The 23,254-nt window shown below is 58.9% G+C and overlaps 1 protein-coding gene across 10 annotated transcripts in view; it reads left to right on the forward strand.

Moving 5' to 3' along the window:
• The window catches only part of HDAC4 (histone deacetylase 4), a 276,699-nt gene that overhangs the window by 168,538 nt on the left and 84,907 nt on the right, over positions 1-23,254 (forward strand). For all 10 annotated transcript variants that reach the window (XM_066233668.1, XM_066233661.1, XM_066233665.1 and 7 more), the window contains one exon: positions 7,781-8,025. In XM_066233668.1, coding sequence (XP_066089765.1) covers positions 7,781-8,025 — 245 coding nt within the window. The remainder of the gene's footprint in view (positions 1-7,780; positions 8,026-23,254) is intronic.

The raw sequence follows: 23,254 nt of genomic DNA on the forward strand, positions 1-23,254 counted from the left end.
GTGGCACGAGGAAGGGCGTGCAGGGCCCTGGTGCTCTGGCTGCGGCATGTGACCTGCCAGGTGGAAACATAACAGCAAAACTTACCCAGAACTCGGTGGAAGGCTAGGATTATGTGTACAAACCTCATGTATAGAAAGCTGTGCTGACGAGAGAGAAGAGGAAACGGGCGAGAATGAAAATGAGAGGGTCCTTCCCAGAGGTTACCACTCAGACCGGAGGGCCTTCAGGAGGAGGAAGCGGGGAAGGGGGTCAGCCTGTATTCGAGGAGGTTCCTGCGAAGGGGGACACCAGCTGCTATGTTAATAAGCAGGCCAGCTGAATGTCCCATGACGGGTGCCAGAGGACCGTCCCCAAGCACGTCGCTTTAAGATTTCAGAGCACTGGGGACAAGGAGAAGATCCTCGCCCAGAGGGAAGTCAGGTCCCACCCAGAGGGCCCAGGAGAGCGCGGCCCACGGAGTGGCAGCAGGAGCAGGGAGCCGGCGGGGCCTCGCAGCCCGTCCGGAGGAGGCGGTTCCGGGCCCGAGTCCCGGGGCAGCACGCAGAGAGAAAGGGCACACTAGCAGACCTGCGGCCTCTCCTGCTGCCTCTGCAAGACACCAGCGGAGCCTGGGTGCCCACAGGGTGAGAGGGAACCGAGAGCGAGGAGTGGGCTGGGGAAAGTGGACTGCCCTGGGGGACGGGGAGGTCTGGCCAGCAGCCCCAGGTCCTGGGCCACTCGGCGGGGCCGAGCGCGTGGGTTTCGGGCAGGTGTGTGGAGGCAGGGCTGGCCCCCAAGGCTGCCTGTGCTCTGTGGTCTTGGACCTGTGGACAGAGGCTGGGGAGCCCGTCCCAACCCTGGTTAGCAGCTGACCTGTCAGGACCATGTCTGCACCCCATAGCTCCATCCCCTAAGGACACGTGTCCCTCCACAAGACGGCACGGCTCATACCTGGGAGCAGGAGGTGGGCCGTTGTGGACATGGAAGAGGGTCTACAGGGCAGTTCTGGCCCACGTGACGGCCTTGCAAGGTGCCAGTGAGGGTGGCCCTTGGTTTCCTGGCGACATGACCTCGGCCCAGAGGCCCTCTTGTCCACTGTCCAGAACTGCAGGCAGGCTGGACTTGAGACGTCTTCTCTTTCCCCAGGACCGGGCATCACCCTGTCAGCCCACTGTGCCTAGCGTGCTGCCGTCACTGAGGAGAGTGTGGGGACAGCACAGGGGGCCTGTGACCGGAAGAAAGGCATGTCGAGTGCGGGCACACAGGGCTCCCCTCATCCCTCCTGTGTATGGGCCCACGCTCTTGGTGTGCATGTGCGTTGCGTGTGCGTGTGCAGACAGGGATACCCTGCTCGGTGCCCTGAACTCGATGGGGAGGTTAGAATTATGTTTACAAACCTGTGCTGTGTTCAGAGCACAGGAGGGGCGTCCAAGCAGTTCCTTGGTCCTAACTCGCCTGCCCTCCTTTTCCTCCTCCTCATCTCTCCCCACGTCCAGGCCCCCCCCCCCACACACACACAGGCAGAATGTCAGAGTAAGAGGAAGCCATGGTTACATGTTTGAAGTAGCTATTATTTCCCTGGATTTGAATGAGTCATTCTTGACTCGGGGAGACCCTGAACTCTGGTGGTGTTTTCTAAGGAATAGTGGTGCTCTGTGTAGTGCGTCTCTGATGGCGTGGAGTGGAGATGACAGTGTTCTTTTCAACAGTCATTGACTGCAAACAAAAGCGGCAGGAGGAGGAAGCAGCGGCCCGCGGATCTTTCCTCTCTGAGGCTGAGGCTCGCAGTGCACAGCACAGGCTGCGTCTCCGTGGGGCTCTGAATGTGCTCTTTGTGCTCCTGCTGACGTCACGAGCCCGATTGTATTAATATGTTTCTCAAGGCACGACCTATAAAAGCAATTTTCTTCTCCACCATGAAATATTCATGAGAATACAGGCCTTTTTGTTTTGATGCTGCATTTTTTAAGTAGAGAAGGTTTTATTGTTTTCTTCAGGGTGCATTGGGTCAAAGGCACAGCAGCTTCTGCTGGGAACTCATGGCATTTCAGATAGTTTTTGTTACCAAATTAGTACAAGTCATGTTTGACGCACCCGCCACACTGGAATGAATGGGGACTGTGACTTCTCTCTGCAGCTGGTGTGCAGGGCAGGGCTGGGGACAGCGTCAGCCTCTCCCCCACCTGGCGCCACACTGTGGGCACCCTGGGGTGAGCCGGCAGCGTTCTCGAGCCCTGTGTGGGCCTCCCCAGCCATCGGACCGTGAGGGGAGCACTGTGGGCAGAGGGGAGGTGGCAGGAGCTGGTTGGCGTGTCTGCATAGGGGACGGGCAGCTGTTCCTGCTCTGCCTTCCACTTCGTGCAGCGGAAGCGCGACACCTTCTCTGACGCCGCAGGAAGGGAAACCGAGGCAGGACTTCATCTCTTTCTGACAGCAGAGATGGAGGACGTATGCCACTCTGCTCAGGTCCAGCCCTCTGCAGCCCTCTGTTCACTCTGGGTGGCGGGGCATCTGCAGGCCTCGCACTGTGGCCTGACCCGCACCTGGGCCTGCAGCTCCCGGTGTCTGGGGGGGGGGGGGCTGGCAGGAGCGGCCGGGGGAGGGTCCTCAGGAGATACCCTGGGTGTCCGTGCCCGGGGACTCTGAGGAAAGTCTGAGTCAGGAGCATGGACCCCGCTCTCATCCTCCCCTCATTCCTGAGAAGGGGCCGCCTGAGCTGCTGCCCAGCCCTCAGCATCCTCCCGGCCACCAGCCCCTCCGCCTGAGGCCTGGGTTCCCTCACAGCCCGCGGGGTCCACCAGGCAGGGCAGCTGAGCTCCTCCTCCCCCACACACAGAGATACACACAGAGACATACACATGTGTATACACTGACACACAGAGATACACACACAGAGACATACACATGTGTTACACTGACACACACACAGAGATACACAGAGACATACACATGTGTATACACTGACACACACAGAGATACACAGAGACATACACATGTGTATACACTGACACACACACAGAGATACACACAGACATACACATGTGTATACACTGACACACAGATACACACACAGACATACACATGTGTATACACTGACACACACAGATACACACAGACATACACATGTATACACTGACACACAGAGATACACAGAGACATACACATATGTATACACTGACACACACACAGAGATACACACAGACATACACATGTGTATACACTGACACACAGATACACACACAGACATACACATGTGTATACACTGACACACACAGAGAGATACACACAGACATACACATATGTATACACTGACACACACAGAGATACACACACAGACATACACATGTGTATACACTGACACACACAGAGACATACACATGTATACACTGACACACACACAGATACACACAGACATACACATGTGTATACACTGACACACAGAGATACACACACAGACATACACATGTGTATACACTGACACACACAGAGATACACACACAGATATACACATGTGTATACACTGACACACACACAGAGACATACACATGTATACACTGACACACACACAGAGATACACACACAGAGACATACACATGTGTATACACTGACACACACACAGAGATACACACACAGAGACATACACATGTGTATACACTGACACACAGAGATACACACACAGATATACACATATGTATACACTGACACACACAGAGATACACACACAGAGACATACACATGTGTATACACTGACACACACACAGAGACATACACATGTATACACTGACACACACACAGAGACATACACATGTATACACTGACACACACACAGAGATACACAGAGACATACACATGTGTATACACTGACACACACACACAGATACACAGACATACACATGTGTATACACTGACACACACAGAGATACACAGAGACATACACATGTGTATACACTGACACACACACAGAGATACACACAGACATACACATATGTATACACTGACACACAGAGATACACACAGAGACATACACATGTGTATACACTGACACACACAGAGATACACACAGAGACACACACATGTGTCTCTGTGTATACACTGACACACAGAGATGCACACACAGACATACACATGTGTATACACTGACACACACACAGAGATACACAGAGACATACACATGTGTATACACTGACACACAGAGATACACACAGACATACACATGTGTATACACTGACACACAGATACACACAGAGACATACACATGTATACACTGACACACACACAGAGATACACACAGACATACACATGTGTATACACTGACACACACAGAGATACACACAGAGACACACACATGTGTCTCTGTGTATACACTGACACACAGAGATACACACACAGACATACACATGTGTATACACTGACACACACACAGAGATACACAGAGACATACACATGTGTATACACTGACACACAGAGATACACACACAGACATACACATGTGTATACACTGACACACAGAGATACACACAGAGACATACACATGTATACACTGACACACACAGATACACACACAGAGACATACACGTGTATACACTGACACACACACACAGATACCCAGACACGTAGACGCGGACATAAACATATACACAAAGATACAGACAGAGAGAGACACACAGAGACACGTACATGCACAGACACACAGAGAGACACATACACACACAGACATGTACAGACACAGACATACATGCAGACACAGACACATACTCAGACACACGGGTACACACACGCAGCATACATAGGCACGCACATGTGCGCCCGCACACGCACGCTCACCTGGACCCCTGGCCCTCACGTGCACTGTCCCTCTGTCTGAGGCAGACGCAGCCCGTGCTGGCCTTCCCCGCTGGGTTGTCTCAGGGTGGGCCTGCACGCAGCACATGTTTGAGGTTAAAAGAAAGAATCCCTTCAAAGTTGTTTGATGCTCAGTTTTGAAAGATGTTCCTACTGGACGTTTCTGATGGTCTTTCTGCCTTGGTCACTGGAAAGTTGGAAACAGGGAGGCTGAGCTCGAGGAGGCAGCCAAGGTCCTCAGCTCACGTCCCAGCAGCGGCCGTGCTGCAGCACAGGGTCTTAGGTCACCTGGGCATGTTTCCTACACGGAGGTCACACGTGACCTCTCCTGCAAGAGGCGCCACTGAGGTGACGCTGTTGACAGCCTGCAGGCACAGGGACCGTATGGCTTCTCTGCTGTTATTTACGAAAGCCAGGAGAGCCCACTCACGCCAGGTGTGAGACCCATCAAGCCAGCCAGCCACGTGTGAGAGGGGTGCTGTCGGCCACTCACTTCCGAGCACAGACTTGGCGCCCTCCGTACAACGATGACCGTGTGACCCAGAAAAGGCAGGCAAGCCTGGGCGTCGGGTGTCACTCGTGGTCAGCGAGGGGACCAGGCAGGCGGACAGCTCAGTGCAGGACAGTCGGGTCGCAGCGGTGGGCCTGGGTCTGGGGTGCTCGGCACTGGCCCCTCGTGAGTGGGAGCTCACGTCCCTTCCTGACGTCTAGTTTCTTCTCGAAGTTGGCTCACTGAGCTCTCTTCCCCTCCGGCCACGCTCACCCGTAACTTACCCCTTCAGAGAAAGCACAGTGTGTGGGGAAGATACTGACTTCCTGTGAAACTGACGTTGTTTGCCCAGTTCGTTACATCCTCATAATAAAAGGGGTGAGAAGAAGAAGAGGGAGTAATAATTCAGTCTACGAGCTTGTGTGGGGGGTGGGCAGGAGTCGGCGCGTCCTGGCCTGCATCTCTCTGGGGTTGATCTTGCTTCTTAGTGCTTGAAAGAGAGGAGATTGGGTAGTTTCTTAAAGTGATCGGATATGGAGAATTATATGGTTGCCCTGTGGGTGGTTCCTTCTCTTCCCCATTTCCACTGGCCCAGGCCCAGCCTGCCCGGCGTGAGAGCTGCTGCCGGCAAGGGATGGGCAGGGACCGGCGGGCCCTGAATCTCAGGGGCCCTCTGTCCAGCAGCGTCGGCCCTGCCTCCATGAGCTGTGCGCTGCAGCCTGGCCGTGGTTGTGAGGACAGCAGGTTTCAGAGTGCAGGTGTCACCTGGGCAGTGACCGCGGGGATGCTCTGTCCTCAGGGTGCCTCCGTTGAGGAGCTCTTCTCGCAGAGTCTGTGGGTGTGGGGTTGGGAGCCCTGAACCCCTCGAGAGCTGTCAGGTCTCCACCAGAGGGCCCTGGGGTGTGGGGCTGAGGTCCCAGGCACCCCCAGCCCTGCTCTCTGGGGCCAGGTCATAGGCGTGACAATACCTGTGCTGGCAGTCCAGGCAGAGACGGCCTTGAGGTGAGGGAGGCCCCGTCTGTTGAGTTTGACCCCGTCTCTGTCTGTTGAGTTAGGACCCCCATCTCTGTCCTGCACCCCTTTCGGGGCAAGGGCCTTGTGTCCTGCCCTGACTCTGGGGCTGTCCGTTGATGAAGACATGGGCCCAGAGCGGATAGTGGGGGAGTTTTCTGGAAGGGTCAGGGCAGTGGTGGGCCTCTGTGCTGGGCCACCTTAGCCCAGGGGCTCTGTGGACAGTGCCTGGAGTGGTGTGTCTGAGCCCTGCCGTGGGCGGTCTGGGCCCGTGGGAGCGTGCGTCCGTTCATTCCCACAGCACGCACCCCTGCGGCAGCAGCGCCTCTCGGGTCGTTCTGGGACACCCGGAACAGAAACCGAACATTCTTCCGTGTTTCTTCTCTTGCTTTAATTGGTATTGATTTTTAAGCATTAAGATTGATTCGGCCACTGTTCCTACTCCCAGTCACTTGTGCTGTCCTCAGCCAGAGTGTTGGCCGGGAAGAGGCCCCCGGCTCATGCGTGCGCCTGTGCCGGCCAGCTGGGAGGCGTGGTGGGCCGCAGCCAGCCAACATGTTGCCGAGAGGGCGCTCGCTTCACCATGGCAACGGGACCTCGTCCTGAGCGTCTGTCTGGACCACTCTGGCACACGCTGTTCTGTGGTCTGGGTACACACTCTTCAGTGGCTTTCTGGAAAGAAGGGGGGTAAAGGCAGGCAGTGCCGTTCAGCTCGTCCGGAGCCTCCTCCCCCCTTTCCTTGGCCACCTTGAGCCGGGCTGTCGGGCACGGTGCTGGGACTGCGTAGGGTCCAGTGGGCAAGCAGGCCCTGGGCAGGGGTGCAGAGGGGCAGGGGAGCCTGTGGTCCTGTGTCTGGTCTGACCATTCCTAACGGCTGTGACTTTTGCACTTGAGGAGTGGACCCCTCAGGCCACCACATCCTGCTTCGTGAGCCTGTTGGGCAGGAGTGGGGGAGAAGCATCCGAAACGTAGACTGTCTGTCCTTCAGCGGGCAGGGCCTTGCTGCTCGCCAGGGGTGGGGGCGGGGGACTCCGCGGGCAGGGCCTTGCTGCTTGCCAGGGGTGGGGGCGGGGGACTCCGCGGGCAGGGCCTTGCTGCTCGCCAGGGGTCGGGGCGGGGGACTCCGCGGGCAGGGCCTTGCTGCTCGCCAGGGGTGGGGGTGGCGGACTCCGCGGGCAGGGCCCCTTGCTGCTCGCCAGGGGTCGGGCGGGGGACTCCGAGGGCAGAGCCTTGCTGCTCGCCAGGGGTCGGGGCCTTGCTGCTCACCAGGGGTCGGGGCGGGGGCGGGGGACTCCGCGGGCAGGGCCTTGCTGCTCGCCAGGGGTGGGGGTGGCGGACTCCGCGGGCAGGGCCCCTTGCTGCTCGCCAGGGGTCGGGGCCTTGCTGCTCCCCAGGGGTCGGGGCGGGGGACTCCGCGGCCCGCAGTGATCACGCTCTGTGCTGTGCTCTCTCCGCAGTGGACGTGGCCTCTGCACTGCCTTTGCAGGTGGTGCCCCCGGCGGTGCCCATGGACCTGCGCCTGGACCACCAGTTCCCGCTGCCGGTGACGGAGCCCACCCTCCGGGAGCAGCAGCTGCAGCAGGAGCTCCTGGCGCTGAAGCAGAAGCAGCAGCTGCAGCGGCAGATCCTCATCGCCGAGTTCCAGCGGCAGCACGAGCAGCTGTCACGGCAGCACGAGGCCCAGCTGCACGAGCACATCAAGGTGAGCCCTCCGCCCGCGTGTGCGCCCGCACCGCCTCCTTGCTGCTGAGCGTGGGCCCGGCACCTGGCTGCACCGCTCGGACTCCTGGCAGGGACGTCGCTCGCTGTGGGCCTGCGTCCCCAGCAGCAGGGTGCTGGCTGAGAAAACTGTGGCGGGTGGGGTGGTGACAGGTATGGTGGCAGGTGTGGGGTCAGCGTGGGGTCAGCGTGGGGTGGGCCGGAGGCAGGGAGCGTGTTCCCATCTGATCCTCCTTCACGTGCACGTCCAGAAACAGCCAATGGCCAGCAGGGGCATCAGCACTGACCATCTGACCGGTTCCTGGTTGGTATGTTTACATGTCACTTTTATTTCTTCTTGGGACTTCTCTGCCTTTTCTCATTTTTCCTGCTGATCTTTTGTAACTGGGAAGAGACTTGAACAATTTCTTACAGTTAAGTAGAATAAGAAAAGCTAGCACAGATCTTTTGGAGAGCTACTTAACTCTCTACAAATACCTAATTGGATATCAGGTTTTACAATTAAATAGGAGAGACGTGTTAGTGACAGGTAGTGACAGGTAGTGAAGTCACGTCACCAGCTGACAGACCATCGTGACCTGCACAGTCCTGATCAGCTGTCTCTGTGTTTAGAACCGTGGAGAGCAGCACAGCCCAGGGGAAACATGCAGGGCACGTTACAATTACAGAGGTATTCTGCATTTTATAGTAGCCACCTTGAAACAAATGGAAAAAAAAGCCCAACCCAGGTTGTATAAGTTATTTTTTGTTATATAACAAATGACCCCAAAATTAGCAGTTTAAAACAGCAAGTGTGTCTCATCTCATAGTTTTTGTGGATCAGGGGCCTGGGGTCCACTTAGCGAGTGATTGGGACTCAGGGTCTTGGATGAGGCTGCAGTCAAGCTGGGGGCTGGGGCCGTCAGATCCAGGTCTAGGCTCACTCCTGAGGCTGTGGGCAGAGGCCTCGGGCCCTCACCACATGCAGCTTCCCCGGGGGGTGGTGTGGGGACTGCGGTGGGAGCCTCACTGTCCTCTGTGGCCTGACCTTGGAAGCACCACGCTCCCTCCTGCCTAGTCCCACCTGGCAGGGGCGCATGCCAGGAGGCAGGACCCTTGGGGGCCACTGGCAGCTTGGCTACCAGAAGATGAAATTACTTTTCACCTCACATTTCTAAAACATTGCTTCACCATGTAATTCGTGTAAACAGCTTGTGCGTGCTGAGTGCTGTAAATCGTGGCGGGCTGGACACGCAGGGAGCACCTCCACTGGGGCTGGCTGCCCTCCATGCGCTTTGTGGCCACGTGGGCAGTGGCTGCCGTACCGGACAGCCCACACCCTTGTGCTGTCCGGTGCTTCTGAGATGCCCATTGGAGAGCTACCCCGCCCTCGAAGACGTCCACGTGGATGTCACTCGGCCCAGCCTCGGCTTGCTCGGGCATCAACCTGCGCCCACGTGGCGGGTACATGTTTAGCATTCGTGTGGGAGGACCAGGGAAGGGCGGTCAGTGTGCCGGGGCCTGTGGGGTCAGGCCTGTCAGGAGACTTCCGCGTGGAATGGCTGGGTCAGGCCCCACGGCACCGCTTGACTCAGTGGCTGCCTCCGTGTTCTGTGTGTCCCTGAGACCGGGCCAGGGGGCAGCTCTGAGTTCCTCTCGGGCAGGCCCAGGAGAACCGAGTGCACGTGTGTGGGTCCAGGAGGTCTGTCCTCAGGCCTGGTGAGACCAGGGTGTGGCAGGCCACTGTGCTGGAGGACCCGGTCTTCACAATCCACATTGTTGGTGACATTGTTTGAGGTGGCCACCACCACCACTTTTCACCCCGGCTCGCCGGCCACCTGTGGTCAGCATTGGACAAAGTGAGACGCTTTGCCGCACCGCTGGAAGGCCAGGCCTCACTGCTTTGCCTGGATGTTAGAGCACCGTAGTGATCCTGTGTGACAAGGGTGTCCCTGGTCTCCATGCAGCTTGACATCCATGCATCCCCGTGGCTTATTCTTCAACAAGTGCTCTTGTCTCAGAGAGCAGTGCCCTGTGCTGCCCTGACGCTGGGAGCACCTGCTCCTGCACCCGCTCTTCCTGGCTGTTGGGCCAAGAGGGGGGCCTGGGGCCTCACGAGAGCTGGGCCTGCTGGCGGGAAGACTGCTCCCTGTGCTGCTCTGTGCGGTGGGCGCGGGGACAGGAGTCGGCCTGGGCGGTGGCACGTTTGCCCGTGAGTGTGAGAGGACTGGGTTTTGGGAAGAAGGTCTGTCCTTGACTGACGTGTCTGGGCTGCCTGGGAAGAAGGTCTGTCCTTGACTGACGTGTCTGGGCTGCCTGGGAAGAAGGTCTGTCCTTGACTGACGTGTCTGGGCTGCCTGCCAGCTGGACGCCGTGGGTCGCGATGCCTGCAGCCCACTCTGGGCCTCGGTTTGCAGGCCGTTGAGGACGACGGGAGCCCCCAGGTGCCCGTCCCATTTTGTCTTTGAAGCAGCAGCCTCCATCTCTGCGACTGGCAGGTGCTGTGAGGACCGGAGCGTGGCCGCCCCGCGGGAGCAGGAGGCGCTCCTCCACGCAGTCCGTCGGACGTCTGCGTCCGTCCCGTGTCCCTGTCCCCCTCGCAGTCCTGCAGGACCCCACCGTCCTCCGCATGCGTCCAGGTCACCCGGCTCCCGGGCGCCTCTTGACCAGCAGCCCTTCACTGTCCTTCCGCTCGGGCCAGAGCGTTGTGCGTCCCTGCTTGGACACGCGCGGGCAGACCCGCCCAGAACTCAGTAGCTGCGTCTCCCTCGTGTTGCCAGTGTGCCTCCCCCCGACCTCGCCCGCCGCTCACCCGTGGCACACGGGACCCGTGTCCTGACCTTGCAGCCCCAGGGCACGATGTCCTGTCTCCTGGATGAGTCCGGTGAACTTGTAGCTTGTTGAAGAAAATGGAGATGTTGAGAAATCGGCAAACTCCATGTTTGTGAGGTCATCAGGGCAGCAGGAAACGTGAAGACCCCTCGGGGTGGCACTGCCCTCACAGCAGGGGGCTGCCCACACCCGAGTCCTCCGCCTCCACCCCAGCGGGTCCTGAACCTGCTTCTTCTGTCCATGCCGGCCTTTGGGGTGGCACTGCCCTCACAGCAGGGGGCTGCCCACACCCGAGTCCTCCGCCTCCACCCCAGCGGGTCCTGAACCTGCTTCTTCTGTCCATGCCGGCCTTCGGGGTGGCACTGCCCTCACAGTACCCGAGTCCTCCGCCTCCACCCCAGCGGGTCCTGAACCTGCTTCTTCTGTCCATGCCGGCCCTCGGGGTGGCACTGCCCTCACAGCACCCGAGTCCTCCGCCTCCACCCCAGCGGGTCCTGAACCTGCTTCTTCTGTCCATGCCGGCCTTCGGGGTGGCACTGCCCTCACAGCACCCGAGTCCTCTGCCTCCACCCCAGCGGGTCCTGAACCTGCTTCTGTCCAGGCCGGCCCTCGGGGTGGCACTGCCCTCACAGCACCCGAGTCCTCTGCCTCCACCTCAGCGGGTCCTGAACCTGCTTCTGTCCATGCTGGCCCTCGGGGTGGCACTGCCCTCACAGCACCCGAGTCCTCCGCCTCCACCCCAGCGCGTCCTGAACCTGCTTCTGTCCAGGCCGGCCCTCGGGGTGGCACTGCCCTCACAGCACCCGAGTCCTCCGCCTCCACCCCAGCGGGTCCTGAACCTGCTTCTGTCCAGGCCGGCCCTCAGGGTGGCACTGCCCTCACAGCACCCGAGTCCTCCGCCTCCACCCCAGCGGGTCCTGAACCTGCTTCTGTCCAGGCCGGCCCTCGGGGTGGCACTGCCCTCACAGCACCCGAGTCCTCCGCCTCCACCCCAGCGCGTCCTGAACCTGCTTCTGTCCAGGCCGGCCCTCGGGGTGGCACTGCCCTCACAGCACCCGAGTCCTCTGCCTCCACCCCAGCGCGTCCTGAACCTGCTTCTGTCCAGGCCGGCCCTCAGGAGTGTGGGCCCCGCTGTGCAGACAGACGGCAGGGGCGGCTGACCTGGCTGTCGGGTGTCCCCCCCATGCCTGGTCAGCAGGAGAACGCAGGCCTGGTTCTCACAGCTCAGGAAGCAGCTCGGCCACCTGTTCCCTGCGTTTTAATAACTTGTGTTTGCACTTGACATGGAGACCACGAAAGCCATTTAGCCGTCATCGCTGTGTCATTACAGCAGGTGCTCTGGTTTTGCTGATTGAAACTCGTCTTAAGCGACTCTGCTGTTGGTGACATTTGGCAGTCGTGGTTGCCAGACAGATTTCTTGAGCACAAAATCTAATCAGTGTCATTAAATCATCAGTGAATGTGAACAGGAATTTGTAAATAAGGGAATTATTTTTCAAATGTAACTTAAATTGTTAACTTGGGATACAGAGATCTCTAATCCGGTTTCTGTGCTCAGCAGGGCGCATGACCTTGACTGTTTCTTTGCTGGTCAGGCTGGTTCAAGCGGCACCTTCCTCCTCTGCTCCCAGGGTGAGCTCAGCACTGCCGCTGGGCCAGGGTGTGGGGGCTGAGAGTCTGGGGCGGGGGTTCTGTGCCCAGACGCTGCTCACTCCGTCCACTGGGGGGAGAGTCTGGGGCGGGGGTTCTGTGCCCAGACGCTGCTCACTCCGTCCACTGGGGGGAGAGTCTGGGGCGGGGGTTCTGTGCCCAGACGCTGCTCACTCCGTCCACTGGGGGGAGAGTCTGGGGCGGGGGTTCTGTGCCCAGACGCTGCTCACTCCGTCCACTGGGGGGAGAGTCTGGGGCGGGGGTTCTGTGCCCAGACGCTGCTCACTCCGTCCACTGGGGGGCTCAGGTGGGGAAGGCTGTTAACCAGATTTGCTGCTTTGGGGCTGTATTTTTAATTCTTTTTATTTTATTCATGTTTCCAGTGTTTCAAATCAAGAAGTGGTGTGGGGTTAACTAAAGGAAGCTGCCCCTCCTCCCTCCCGAGGCCCCGGCCAGTCTTGTCCGGAGTCCAGCGTGCGTCCCTCTTAGAAGGCCGGCTTTCTTCCTGCAGTCAGGACCCCGGGCAGTGATTGCGCCCCGGAAGGAAGGCCTGTCTCACCCATCCCACCCCACATTCACATGCACACGTGGCCACTTCTCGGGGGGGGGGGGGCCGCGTATACTTAAGAGCCCCTCCCGCGTGAAGCCCTTCCCAGGGTCCCTTTCCTGTGTCAGCATCTGTGCACGTCGCTCGCACGCAGCGCATGGGGCCGCGCGGCCTCCTGGTGCAGCGCTGCGGTTTCCCTGGGGAGCCCCGGGCTGCGTCCCTCTTTCTCGGTGCACCGCAGCCGCACACAGAGTCTGCAGGGCCGCAGGGCTCTCCTCACAGTGGGGACCCTGCTGGTGCAGTCACGACTGTCAGCGTGGAGGCCTCGTCTGAGTACAGTGACCCGATCATGTGCCTGTGACTCCAGTATCCGAGATTGGAACTTGTTACATCTTCAGGTTGGGATCAGTAACTTATGTGTGTGTTCCACGCAGAGGGGAAAACGGCTCCAGCCCCGGAGACGCACGGGTTCTTGTCCGCTCGGGCGGTGTGACCAGTGCTTACAGGACTGCCTGGCTCGGGCAGTGGGACCAGTGCTTACAGGACTGCCAGGCTCGGGCGGTGGGACCAGTGCTTACAGGACTGCCAGGCTCGGGCGGTGGGACCAGTGCTTACAGGACTGCCTGGCTCGGGCAGTGGGACCAGTGCTTACAGGACTGCCAGGCTCGGGCGGTGGGACCAGTGCTTACAGGACTGCCAGGCTCGGGCGGTGGGACCAGTGCTTACAGGACTGCCAGGCTCGGGCGGTGGGACCAGTGCTTACAGGACTGCCAGGCTTGGGTTACAGGGGCATCTCAGTTACCTCTGATGCATAACAAATGACCCCAAACATAGCACTTATCACGGTGGCTGTTTTGTTTGAGCTGTTCTTCGGGTTTGGGCTTTCTCTGGGGCTGGTGGCAACTGGGTGACCTGGAATGGCCTTCCTCTGGGCTGGTGGCTGGCAGGCTCAGGTTAGGGGATTACTTACTGGTTTCAGAGTTCCAGGCTAACTCACCAGGAGAGCAAGTGTGTTTTCAGTGTAGGATGTTGTTGCCCTGCCAGCCAAAGCAAGTCTCGTAGCCAAAGTCCAAATTCCTGTGGGAATGTCCCCAAGGGAATGGGGATGGGGTTCATACAGCAAACGGCCAGAAGTGCACCCAGGAGGGGTCCCCACTCTAGTTCAGAGGGGACGGGGGACCAGGACAGCACTGGTAGGCAGGAGCTGGACACCCTGTAAAGAGAGGAGGAGGACATTGGATGCCCCAGGACAAGCCAGGTTGTCGCCTGGGCCACCCTCCAGCTCTGGGCTCAGGGTGCTGGCCTGGTCCCTCTGCCCCCAAGCAGTGATGTCTCTGTGGGTACACATCTCCGTGTTTGCACATACCGTGTTTTTGTGTCGGAGTGTGTCAGATGCCCAGGTGAGCATGTTTAGCTGGCTGCGGGTGGGACTGACGTCTGGATGCAGCCGGGGTGCTGCCGTCCTGGTCCCCTGGCAGTGGGCGCGGGACACGGCCTCTCTGCTGGGGCTCTTCCACTCACTGGCCCGCAGCTTGTGAAATCCTAAAGATGTGCCCGTAGCCCAGCCCATCCTACAGTCTGTCCTGTGGACTTGTATCTCTTAAAGAGTCCTCTTTCTGACCCTGCTGGTGGTTCTGGAGAGCAGCGGTCACACCTGTGGCCAGTCGGCCGTGTTTGTCCAGGCATCTGCCTCCTCTCTAGCTGTTCTCTTACAAAGCCAGCCCCACAGGCCTTCCTCCCGTGCCTCCCCAGTGGTGGATCCACTGCAGCCCGCGAGGCAGACTTGGCCCGAGCACCCGTGGAGCAGAGGGGCCCAGGACCCCTGGCCTCTCCAGCGCTGTGTGTGGGCACAGCCAGCCGTGTGCCTGCATTAGCATCCCAGGCCGTGCCACATTCACCAGGAAGTTTTTATTGTAATCTCTGCCTGACCAATGCTGGCATAGTGCATAGAGCGTTTTTCTGGGACCCAAGTTTGAAGCCCTGAGGTCACTGGCTTGAGCGCAGGCTCACCAGCCTCAGTTCAGGGTCACTGGCTTGAGTTATGGGATCGTTGACATAATTCCAAGGTTGCTGGCTAGAGCCCAAAGGTTGCTGGCTTGAAGCCCAAGGTCGCTGGCTTGAAGCCCAAGGTCACTGGCTTGAGCAAGGGGTCACCGACTCGACTGGAGCCTTCAGGTCAAGGCAGCACATATAAGAAAGCAGTCAGTGAACAACTAAAGTGCTGCAACTACAAGATGATGCTTCTCATCTCTCTCCTTCCTCTCTGCCTCTTTCCCTCTCTCTCCTCTCTCTCTTCGCATGCGCGCGCACACACACACACAAATCTCTTCTGACTGCAAAAGCTGTTAATGTTTATTTGAATAATTAGAACTTCCAAAGAAGGAAACATCACTGCGGTGCCATGAGCTGGGAAGGTTGTCCTGTGACGGTATGTCAATTGTGTGTGTCTCTGTGTTACAGAACTGCAGTCATACTCTGATGTGTTTTTATTTACTGTGTGGCTAGCATTTCCCTAAGCCATTACACATACTTCAAGAATATGCTTTGTATCTTTCCTGAGTTCAGAGCGAGTGGGAGGGAGAGGGAGAGAGATGTTAATTTGCTGTTCTGCCTCTTTATTGCCTTCACCAGCTAATTCTTGTGTGCGCCCTGACCAGGAACCGAACCCACAACCTTGACATTCAGGGCGACGCTCTAACACACTGAGCTAACTGGCCAGGGCCAGAAATACGATTGTAATGGTTTTCTTGTAGTCTTGCAGGGAACTGTAATTACAACAACCACTAATAATTGAATCATTGAACATAAAGATTACCTTCAGTTTGCCGTGCTTATAGCTTCCTTGTGCATGAATTGTGTGCCTGTGTCTAGACAGAGTGGAAATGGCATTGCCAACCCCACACAGGGACTTTTCTGCAGCTTCTGTGGCTCGTGTTTCTCTCCAGAACCTGCACGAGCCCTGAGTGCGTGTGTACGTCCCTCACACACCCCTCGCTTACTCTGTAAACAAAACAGCAAAGCAGTAGTAGGCACGACAGGCGACTTGCTGAGTCGTCCTGCAGGAGGCCCGCGAGCTGTTGTGCCCCAGCCTGCCCTTCCGCCCACAGAGCCTGCCGCCGCCCTGCAGTGACCGCTCCACCCCACGGGCCGCGGCCTTGCTGGCTTGTTCCGCCTGTCTCTGTTCTGTCATGGTGTCTATTTCCTTCATTATGGGCACTCATCCCTGTTATTTACTTTCCACACTTTTCTACTGATTAGCATTTTCTTGACTGTTACTTTGTTATAGGACTGGTCTTTTTCTTACTGGTGTAGGGGTGCCCTTTATAAATTAAGGGCATTATCTCAGTATAGCCTGTTAATTTTGCCCGTAATTGAGAGTATCTACTTGTCCTTCCTCATTCACAGGTGACTGTTTCTCCTGAGCAGTTAGAAGGGCACTTAGGCCTCCGTGTGAGTGCGTGTCTATCTCAGCCCTCCTGTGCCGTGAGCCCCCGTGTCAGTGCGTGTCTGTCTAGGCCCCCGGTGCCGTGAGCCCCCGTGTCAGTGCGTGTCTGTCTCAGCCCTCCTGTGCCGTGAGCCTCCGTGTCAGTGCGTGTCTATCTCAGTCCTCCTGCGTGTGAGCCTCCGTGTGAGTGCGTGTCTGTCTCAGCCCTCCTGTGCCGTGAGCCTCCGTGTCAGTGCGTGTCTATCTCAGCCCTCCTGCGTGTGAGCCTCCGTGTGAGTGCGTGTCTGTCTCAGCCCTCCTGTGCCGTGAGCCTCCGTGTCAGTGCGTGTCTATCTCAGCTCTCCTGTGCCGTGAGCCTCCGTGTCAGTGCGTGTCTATCTCAGCTCTCCTGTGCCGTGAGCCTCCGTGTCAGTGCGTGTCTGTCTCAGCCCTCCTGTGCCGTGAGCCCCCGTGTCAGTGCGTGTCTGTCTCAGCGCTCCTGTGCCGTGAGCCCCCGTGTCAGTGCGTGTCTGTCTCAGCCCTCCTGTGCCGTGAGCCTCCGTGTCAGTGCGTGTCTGTCTCAGCCCTCCTGCGTGTGAGCCTCCGTGTGAGTGCGTGTCTGTCTCAGCCCTCCTGTGCCGTGAGCCTCCGTGTCAGTGCGTGTCTATCTCAGCCCTCCTGCGTGTGAGCCTCCGTGTGAGTGCGTGTCTGTCTCAGCCCTCCTGCGCCTGAGCCTCCGTGTCAGTGCGTGTCTGTCTCAGCGCTCCTGTGCCGTGAGCCCCCGTGTCAGTGCGTGTCTGTCTCAGCGCTCCTGTGCCGTGAGCCCCCGTGTCAGTGCGTGTCTGTCTCAGCCCTCCTGCGCCGTGAGCCCCCGTGTCAGTGCGTGTCTATCTCAGCCCTCCTGCGTGTGAGCCTCCGTGTGAGTGCGTGTCTGTCTCAGCCCTCCTGCTCCTGAGCCTCCGTGTCAGTGCGTGTCTGTCTCAGCCCTCCTGTGCCGTGAGCCCCCGTGTCAGTGCGTGTCTGTCTCAGCGCTCCTGTGCCGTGAGCCCCCGTGTCAGTGCGTGTCTGTCTCAGCCCTCCTGTGCCGTGAGCCTCCGTGTCAGTGCGTGTCTGTCTCAGCGCTCCTGTGCCGTGAGCCCCCGTGTCAGTGCGTGTCTGTCTCAGTCCTCCTGCGCCGTGAGCCCCCGTGTCAGTGCGTGTCTGTCTCAGCCCTCCTATGCCGTGAGCCCCCGTGTCAGTGCGTGTCTGTCTAGGCCCCCGGTGCCGTGAGCCCCCGTGTCAGTGCGTGTCTGTCTGAGTCCTCCTGCGCGTGAGCTTCCGTGTCAGTGCGTGTCTGTCTAGGTCCCCGGTGCCGTGAGCCTCCATGTCAGTGCGTGTCTGTCTGAGTCCTCCTGCGCGTGAGCCCCCGTGTCAGTGCGTGTCTGTCTCAGCCCTCCTGTACCGTGAGCCCCCGCGTGTCTGTCTAGGCCCCCGGTGCCGTGAGCTTCCGTGTCAGTGCGTGTCTGTCTCAGTCCTCCTGCGCGTGAGCTTCCGTGTCAGTGCGTGTCTGTCTAGGCCCCCGGTGCCGTGAGCCTCCGTGTCAGTGCGTGTCTGTCTCAGCCCTCCTGTGCCGTGAGCCTCCGTGTCAGTGCGTGTCTGTCTCAGTCCTCCTGCGCGTGAGCCCCCGTGTCAGTGCGTGTCTGTCTCAGCCCTCCTGTGCCGTGAGCCCCCGTGTCAGTGCGTGTCTGTCTGAGTCCTCCTGCGCGTGAGCCCCCGTGTCAGTGCGTGTCTGTCTAGACCCCCGGTGCCGTGAGCCTCCGTGTCAGTGCGTGTCTGTCTCAGTCCTCCTGCGCGTGAGCCCCCGTGTCAGTGCGTGTCTGTCTAGGCCCCCGGTGCCGTGAGCCTCCGTGTCAGTGCGTGTCTGTCTCAGTCCTCCTGCGCGTGAGCCCCCGTGTCAGTGCGTGTCTGTCTCAGCCCTCCTGCGCGTGAGCCCCCGTGTCAGTGCGTGTCTGTCTAGGCCCCCGGTGCCGTGAGCCCCCGTGTCAGCGCGTGTCTGTCTCAGTCCTCCTGCGCATGAGCCCCCGTGTCAGTGCGTGTCTGTCTAGGCCCCCGGTGCCGTGAGCCTCCGTGTCAGTGCGTGTCTGTCTCAGTCCTCCTGCGCATGAGCCCCCGTGTCAGTGCGTGTCTGTCTCAGTCCTCCTGCGCATGAGCCCCGTGTCAGTGCGTGTCTGTCTCAGTCCTCCTGCGCATGAGCCCCCGTGTCAGTGCGTGTCTGTCTAGGCCCCCGGTGCTCACACACCAGCTCCAGCAGGACGCCTGCGCTGTGATCCTCCTCCCTTCCCCACATGTTGCTTCCGTCTCTCACTTCCACCGGGGCCTGTCTGCCCGTTCACTCTTCCAGCTGAACCTCAGAATCATCCCCGTCAAGTCCTCCGAGTTGTTCTGGAGATTTATGGAGGTTGCAGAAAGTTTATAAATTAATACAAGGTCTGCTAATAACTTCCTAATGTTAAATTTCTAACCTAGGAACGTGGTGTTACAGTCTGATGATTTGAGGCTTCTATCCTTACGGAAAGCTTTATTTTATATTTCACATAATGCTTATGGATTTTAAGTTTAAATCGTTCCTGGGCATTTTATAAATTTTTCTACAAACTTAGAGAATTACTCGGTTCATTTTAATAAACTTGCGGTTGGTTATTTTGTGTTCAGCAGGCATACCTTCTGCAGGTAACTAACTGTGTCCTTTCTTCAATAGCTACATTGACTAGACCTTCCTGAACATATCGAGGGCTTGGAAAGTTACTTGTGATCACCCCCTTGACTGCCCACGGGTGGGACCCACTCCTCCCATGACCCTGGTGTGGATGACTTACCACCCTGGGGCCTGAGGGCCGCGGTGCCTCCTGGAGGCCCGTCCCTGACCCTGCTGGGGCTCTGGGAAAGCTGGCACCTGTCTCCCCCCACACACACAGGGCTCGTAGGGCCGCCCCAGAAGTGTCCTGCACTGCTCCTGTGGGCTAGTCCCTGGGCCCAAGGGCTTTCCTGGATCCTGTGTGCAGATGGGCCCGCCTCTCCGAGCCGAGCTGGTTCACCGGGGGGTCTTAGGTCTGTGTTGAGCGTAATCGTCTTTTGAGCTATTTTATATTTTCTCGTGCTTTTCAGGACGCTGGTCATTTTCCTGATAAGAGTTTTCCCGTTTCCTGTGCCAACGGAGGTTGCTGTGTCCAGTGCCCGTGAGGCAGGGCAATGCAGGCGTGGGAACCTGGGCTCTGCCCCGGGTCACTCAGCCCTTCTCGGTCTCTGTTCCCTTGCCCAGCACCTGGTGCTGGGCGGCCCCTGGGAGCAGCACAGGTGGCAGAGTCACTGTCCCGACAGTCCGCAGACACTTGGGGTTCCCACGAGAAGCGGCTCTGCTCTCGTCACTTCCTTACAGCACGCCGCTAGTGTTCCCTTCCTCGCTGTGTCGGGAAGGTAGATGACATGAAAGTCATCGTCTATCTTAAAGTGTACAGTTCAGTAACACTTAGTTTATTTACGATGTCCATCTCTCCACGGCTTAGTTATAAAACATTTTCAGCACCCCACAAAGAAGTCCTGTGCCCGTGAAGCATTTTCTCTGCCCATGCCCCTCCCCAACCCCTGGCAGCACCCCTCTGCCCTCCCTCTGTGAATGTGCCCACTCTGGACACTTGATGTAGGTGTGGTCACGCAGCGTGGGGCTTCTGGGCCGGGCTCCAGTCACCAGCACGTGTCCAGGGTTCCCTCACGTTGTAGTGTTGTTTCTCCTTACGTCTGAGCGGTATCCATTGTGTGAATGTGCCTCAGTGTGTCTGTCCACTCACCTGTGGGCAGACGGCCGGGTTGTCCCCACCTACTGGCAGTTGTGAAAGTGCTGTGGACACTCACACGAGTTTTGTTGGAGCAGCTGTTTTCAGTTCCTTGGGGTGGAGTGGCTGGTCGTTTTCACGACGCCCCAGACCCTTCAGTGTGGTGAACACACACAGCACACTCTCCAGCCGGCCGTCTAAGCCTGCGTTGTGTCCTCAGTGCGTCCACAGTGTCCTGCAGCCATCACCAGCATTTCTTCATCTCTCACACGGAGACCTGTACCCACCAAATAGTGCCCACCCCCCAGGCCTGAGTCCAGCATTCCACATTGTCTCTGTACATGGACTGCTCTGTGGGCCTCGTGTGAGTAGCATCGTAGGATACTTGTACGGAATAGCTGTGCTCAGTGTGGTTTAGTGGTACATACACTCGGGCTGGGCACAGTGCCTGAGGGGCTGTGGCCCCTTCCTTCCTGCAAGTCTCCCCGGGGACGCCCGATCTCCGTCGTTCCTGCCTTGTTTGAACTTGACATGCTTTTTGCTGAGTAAGGAGGGACTTCTGCTACCCGTCTATGAGGGTGATTTGTGCTGTTCCTGGGACAAGACAGGACGTTAGGAGCTGTTTAGTTGAGGGTGTGACTTCCTTGCAGGGACAGGAAGAAACTGGAAAAGAAACCTGGTTTTATGGCTCTGGGAGGCTGGCTGGGACGGTTACTGTCTTGATCGCCTGCACCAGGTGGCTGAAGACCAGCTGTTTCCTGAGCCCTGGCTCCCAGGTCACCTGAGGCAACATCAGCGAGCCAGGGCGGTACACGGGGTCCCTCTGGGCCTGGTCCCGGGGAAGCTCGTGGCTGCGCACGCCAGGGTCCTGCGTCACCCTCGAGTCGGGCAGTGCCTGACCAGTGCGCTGTGGAGGTTCTGCTCGTCCACCCCGCACCTGGTTTCTAGTTACTCGTTTAGGGGCAGGTGGATGGCCTTGCTCAGCCCGCCCACCCTGAGGGGCACTGACGGTCACTCTGCGGTGCTGCGCGCGGCTCTTCCTGGGCTGTGCCCGGGAGAGTCCTGCTGCGTCAGGTGTGCTACTCGGCACTCACTGTGCCTCCCAGCCACGGCGCCCGGGGTTTGCGGGGCAGGAGCACTCTGTGTTCCCAGAGGGACGGCTCCTGCGAGGTGCGCGGTCCCCCCTTGAGCCTCCACACTGGCTGCTGTCTTTTCTCGGGGCTCCCTCACACCTGTTGTGCCCGGGAAGCTGAGGTCTGCAGAAGACAACGGCTCAGCCCAGCCACACACGGCCAGGGCCCCGCGCCAGTGTGCCAGGTGGTGGGACGGAAGGAGCCAGGTTTCCAAGAAGCTGCTGGTCTTCGTGGGGTGTAGCTGCGGGAGCCCAGCCCTGAGGGAGAAGGCAGGGTTATGCCGGGGGACAGGTACCGAAGCCGGGAGCCTCAAGTGGGCCGGGCTTGCACCTGGCTGTCCCCCATGTCCCCTCCTCTCCAGACCCCCTCCTTCCTCTGCTGCCCTCCTCACCGCAGTCTGTGCCCCAGCCCAGGAGGGCCCTGCCGGGCTCGGTGTCCCTGCTGCAGACCTTCCTTGCGTAGCCTGTCACTCTGAAGGCTGACAGAACCCCACCCTTTTTGTCTTGTTTGGGGCGGGGATGTGACAGGCCTGGGGTGTAGCCCTGTGGTGACCCCGTGGGGAAGAGGGAAGAGTGCTGCTGAGCATGCCGAGACGGTGTCCTGTGGGTTGGGCCAGCACGTCCAGCGAGACGAGCATGGGAAGACCTCAGCTTTTGAGGACCCCGTCGGGAACAATGTTTTGGTCCCAAATGGCCCGTAGAAACCATGGCCAGATGGTGCACGCTCCTGGAGGTGAGCAGCCAGCCCCACCCTCAGCAGTGCCCTCTGTCCATCCCAGCTGTGTTCTGACAGGTGAGGGCTCAGCGTAGGAGCAGCTCCTGAGTGGCCCCTGAGTGGCCCTAGTGGGGACGAGGCAGCCCACCGGTGGCTGTGCTCGGCACACACAGCCCCAGGCGGCTCCAGGAGTCACAGCCCAGCCGTGTCCCTCTCTTCTGCACTGACCACACCAGGCTGTGGAGGTCCCGTGCTCTCTTCAGTCTGTTTACGTCCAGTTTCACCTTCCCAAGAGTCACCCCGGAGGAGGCGGCAGGGACAGCTCTTAGCCTCTGTCTGCTGGTGCGGTGGCCGGGTGGGGCGTGACAGGTCTTGGGCCACAAGCCCCTCCTGGGCAGGGCACAGAAGAGGACAGTGTGCAGGCCGGCCCCCTCGCGCACGCCCTCCCCCCTTGCTCTCCCTCCCCCATGGGAAACGTCTGTGTGCGTTGCTGGGAATGGAAGACGGGACCTGTTCCTGCCTCTCGCTCAGATTGCCGTGGCCACATGGGCCCTGCCGGTGACAGCCCCTGGACTCCAGCCCATCCGGATGTGCGGCCTGGGCCCTGGCTCTCGTGTGTTTAGGTTTGGTGTCTCGCCAGCCTTGCCCCTCGGGCAGGAGAAACAAAGAGCGTGGTGGTCCCCACCGCCTGTGGTCAGGGCCTGCTGAGCAGGGTGCGGCTTGCTCTGGGCAGCCTTGTCCTGGGGGCGGGCCGGGAGCTGGGTGCTGGGCCCGTCATGTCCACCACACACCTGACACGGGCCCCCAGACTCTTCTGTGGCACGTCACTTCCAGTGACTAGCACGGTCTCAGGGCCGGCTGGCACAAAACATGTTGGACCATTCATGGTTAATAGTCCAACCTAAGACTAGTTCTGTTGGGGCTGGTTACCACACGGGAGTGGACGGTGCTCCTAGTCGGCTGGCTGGCTAGTGGGTTGCTTTTATTTGAGCCAGGGTTTAGTCGTGTGACGGGGCTGCAGGAATCACTGGGCATCAGACTCCTGTGTTCCGTGACGTGGACAGCGGGTGATCTTCTATGTCGTTCTCATTTTCACACTTGTGACCATGAGTCGTAGTAGTTTT

Source organism: Saccopteryx bilineata, chromosome 5 (assembly GCF_036850765.1).
Source record: "Saccopteryx bilineata isolate mSacBil1 chromosome 5, mSacBil1_pri_phased_curated, whole genome shotgun sequence".
NCBI classification, from domain to species: domain Eukaryota; kingdom Metazoa; phylum Chordata; class Mammalia; order Chiroptera; family Emballonuridae; genus Saccopteryx; species Saccopteryx bilineata.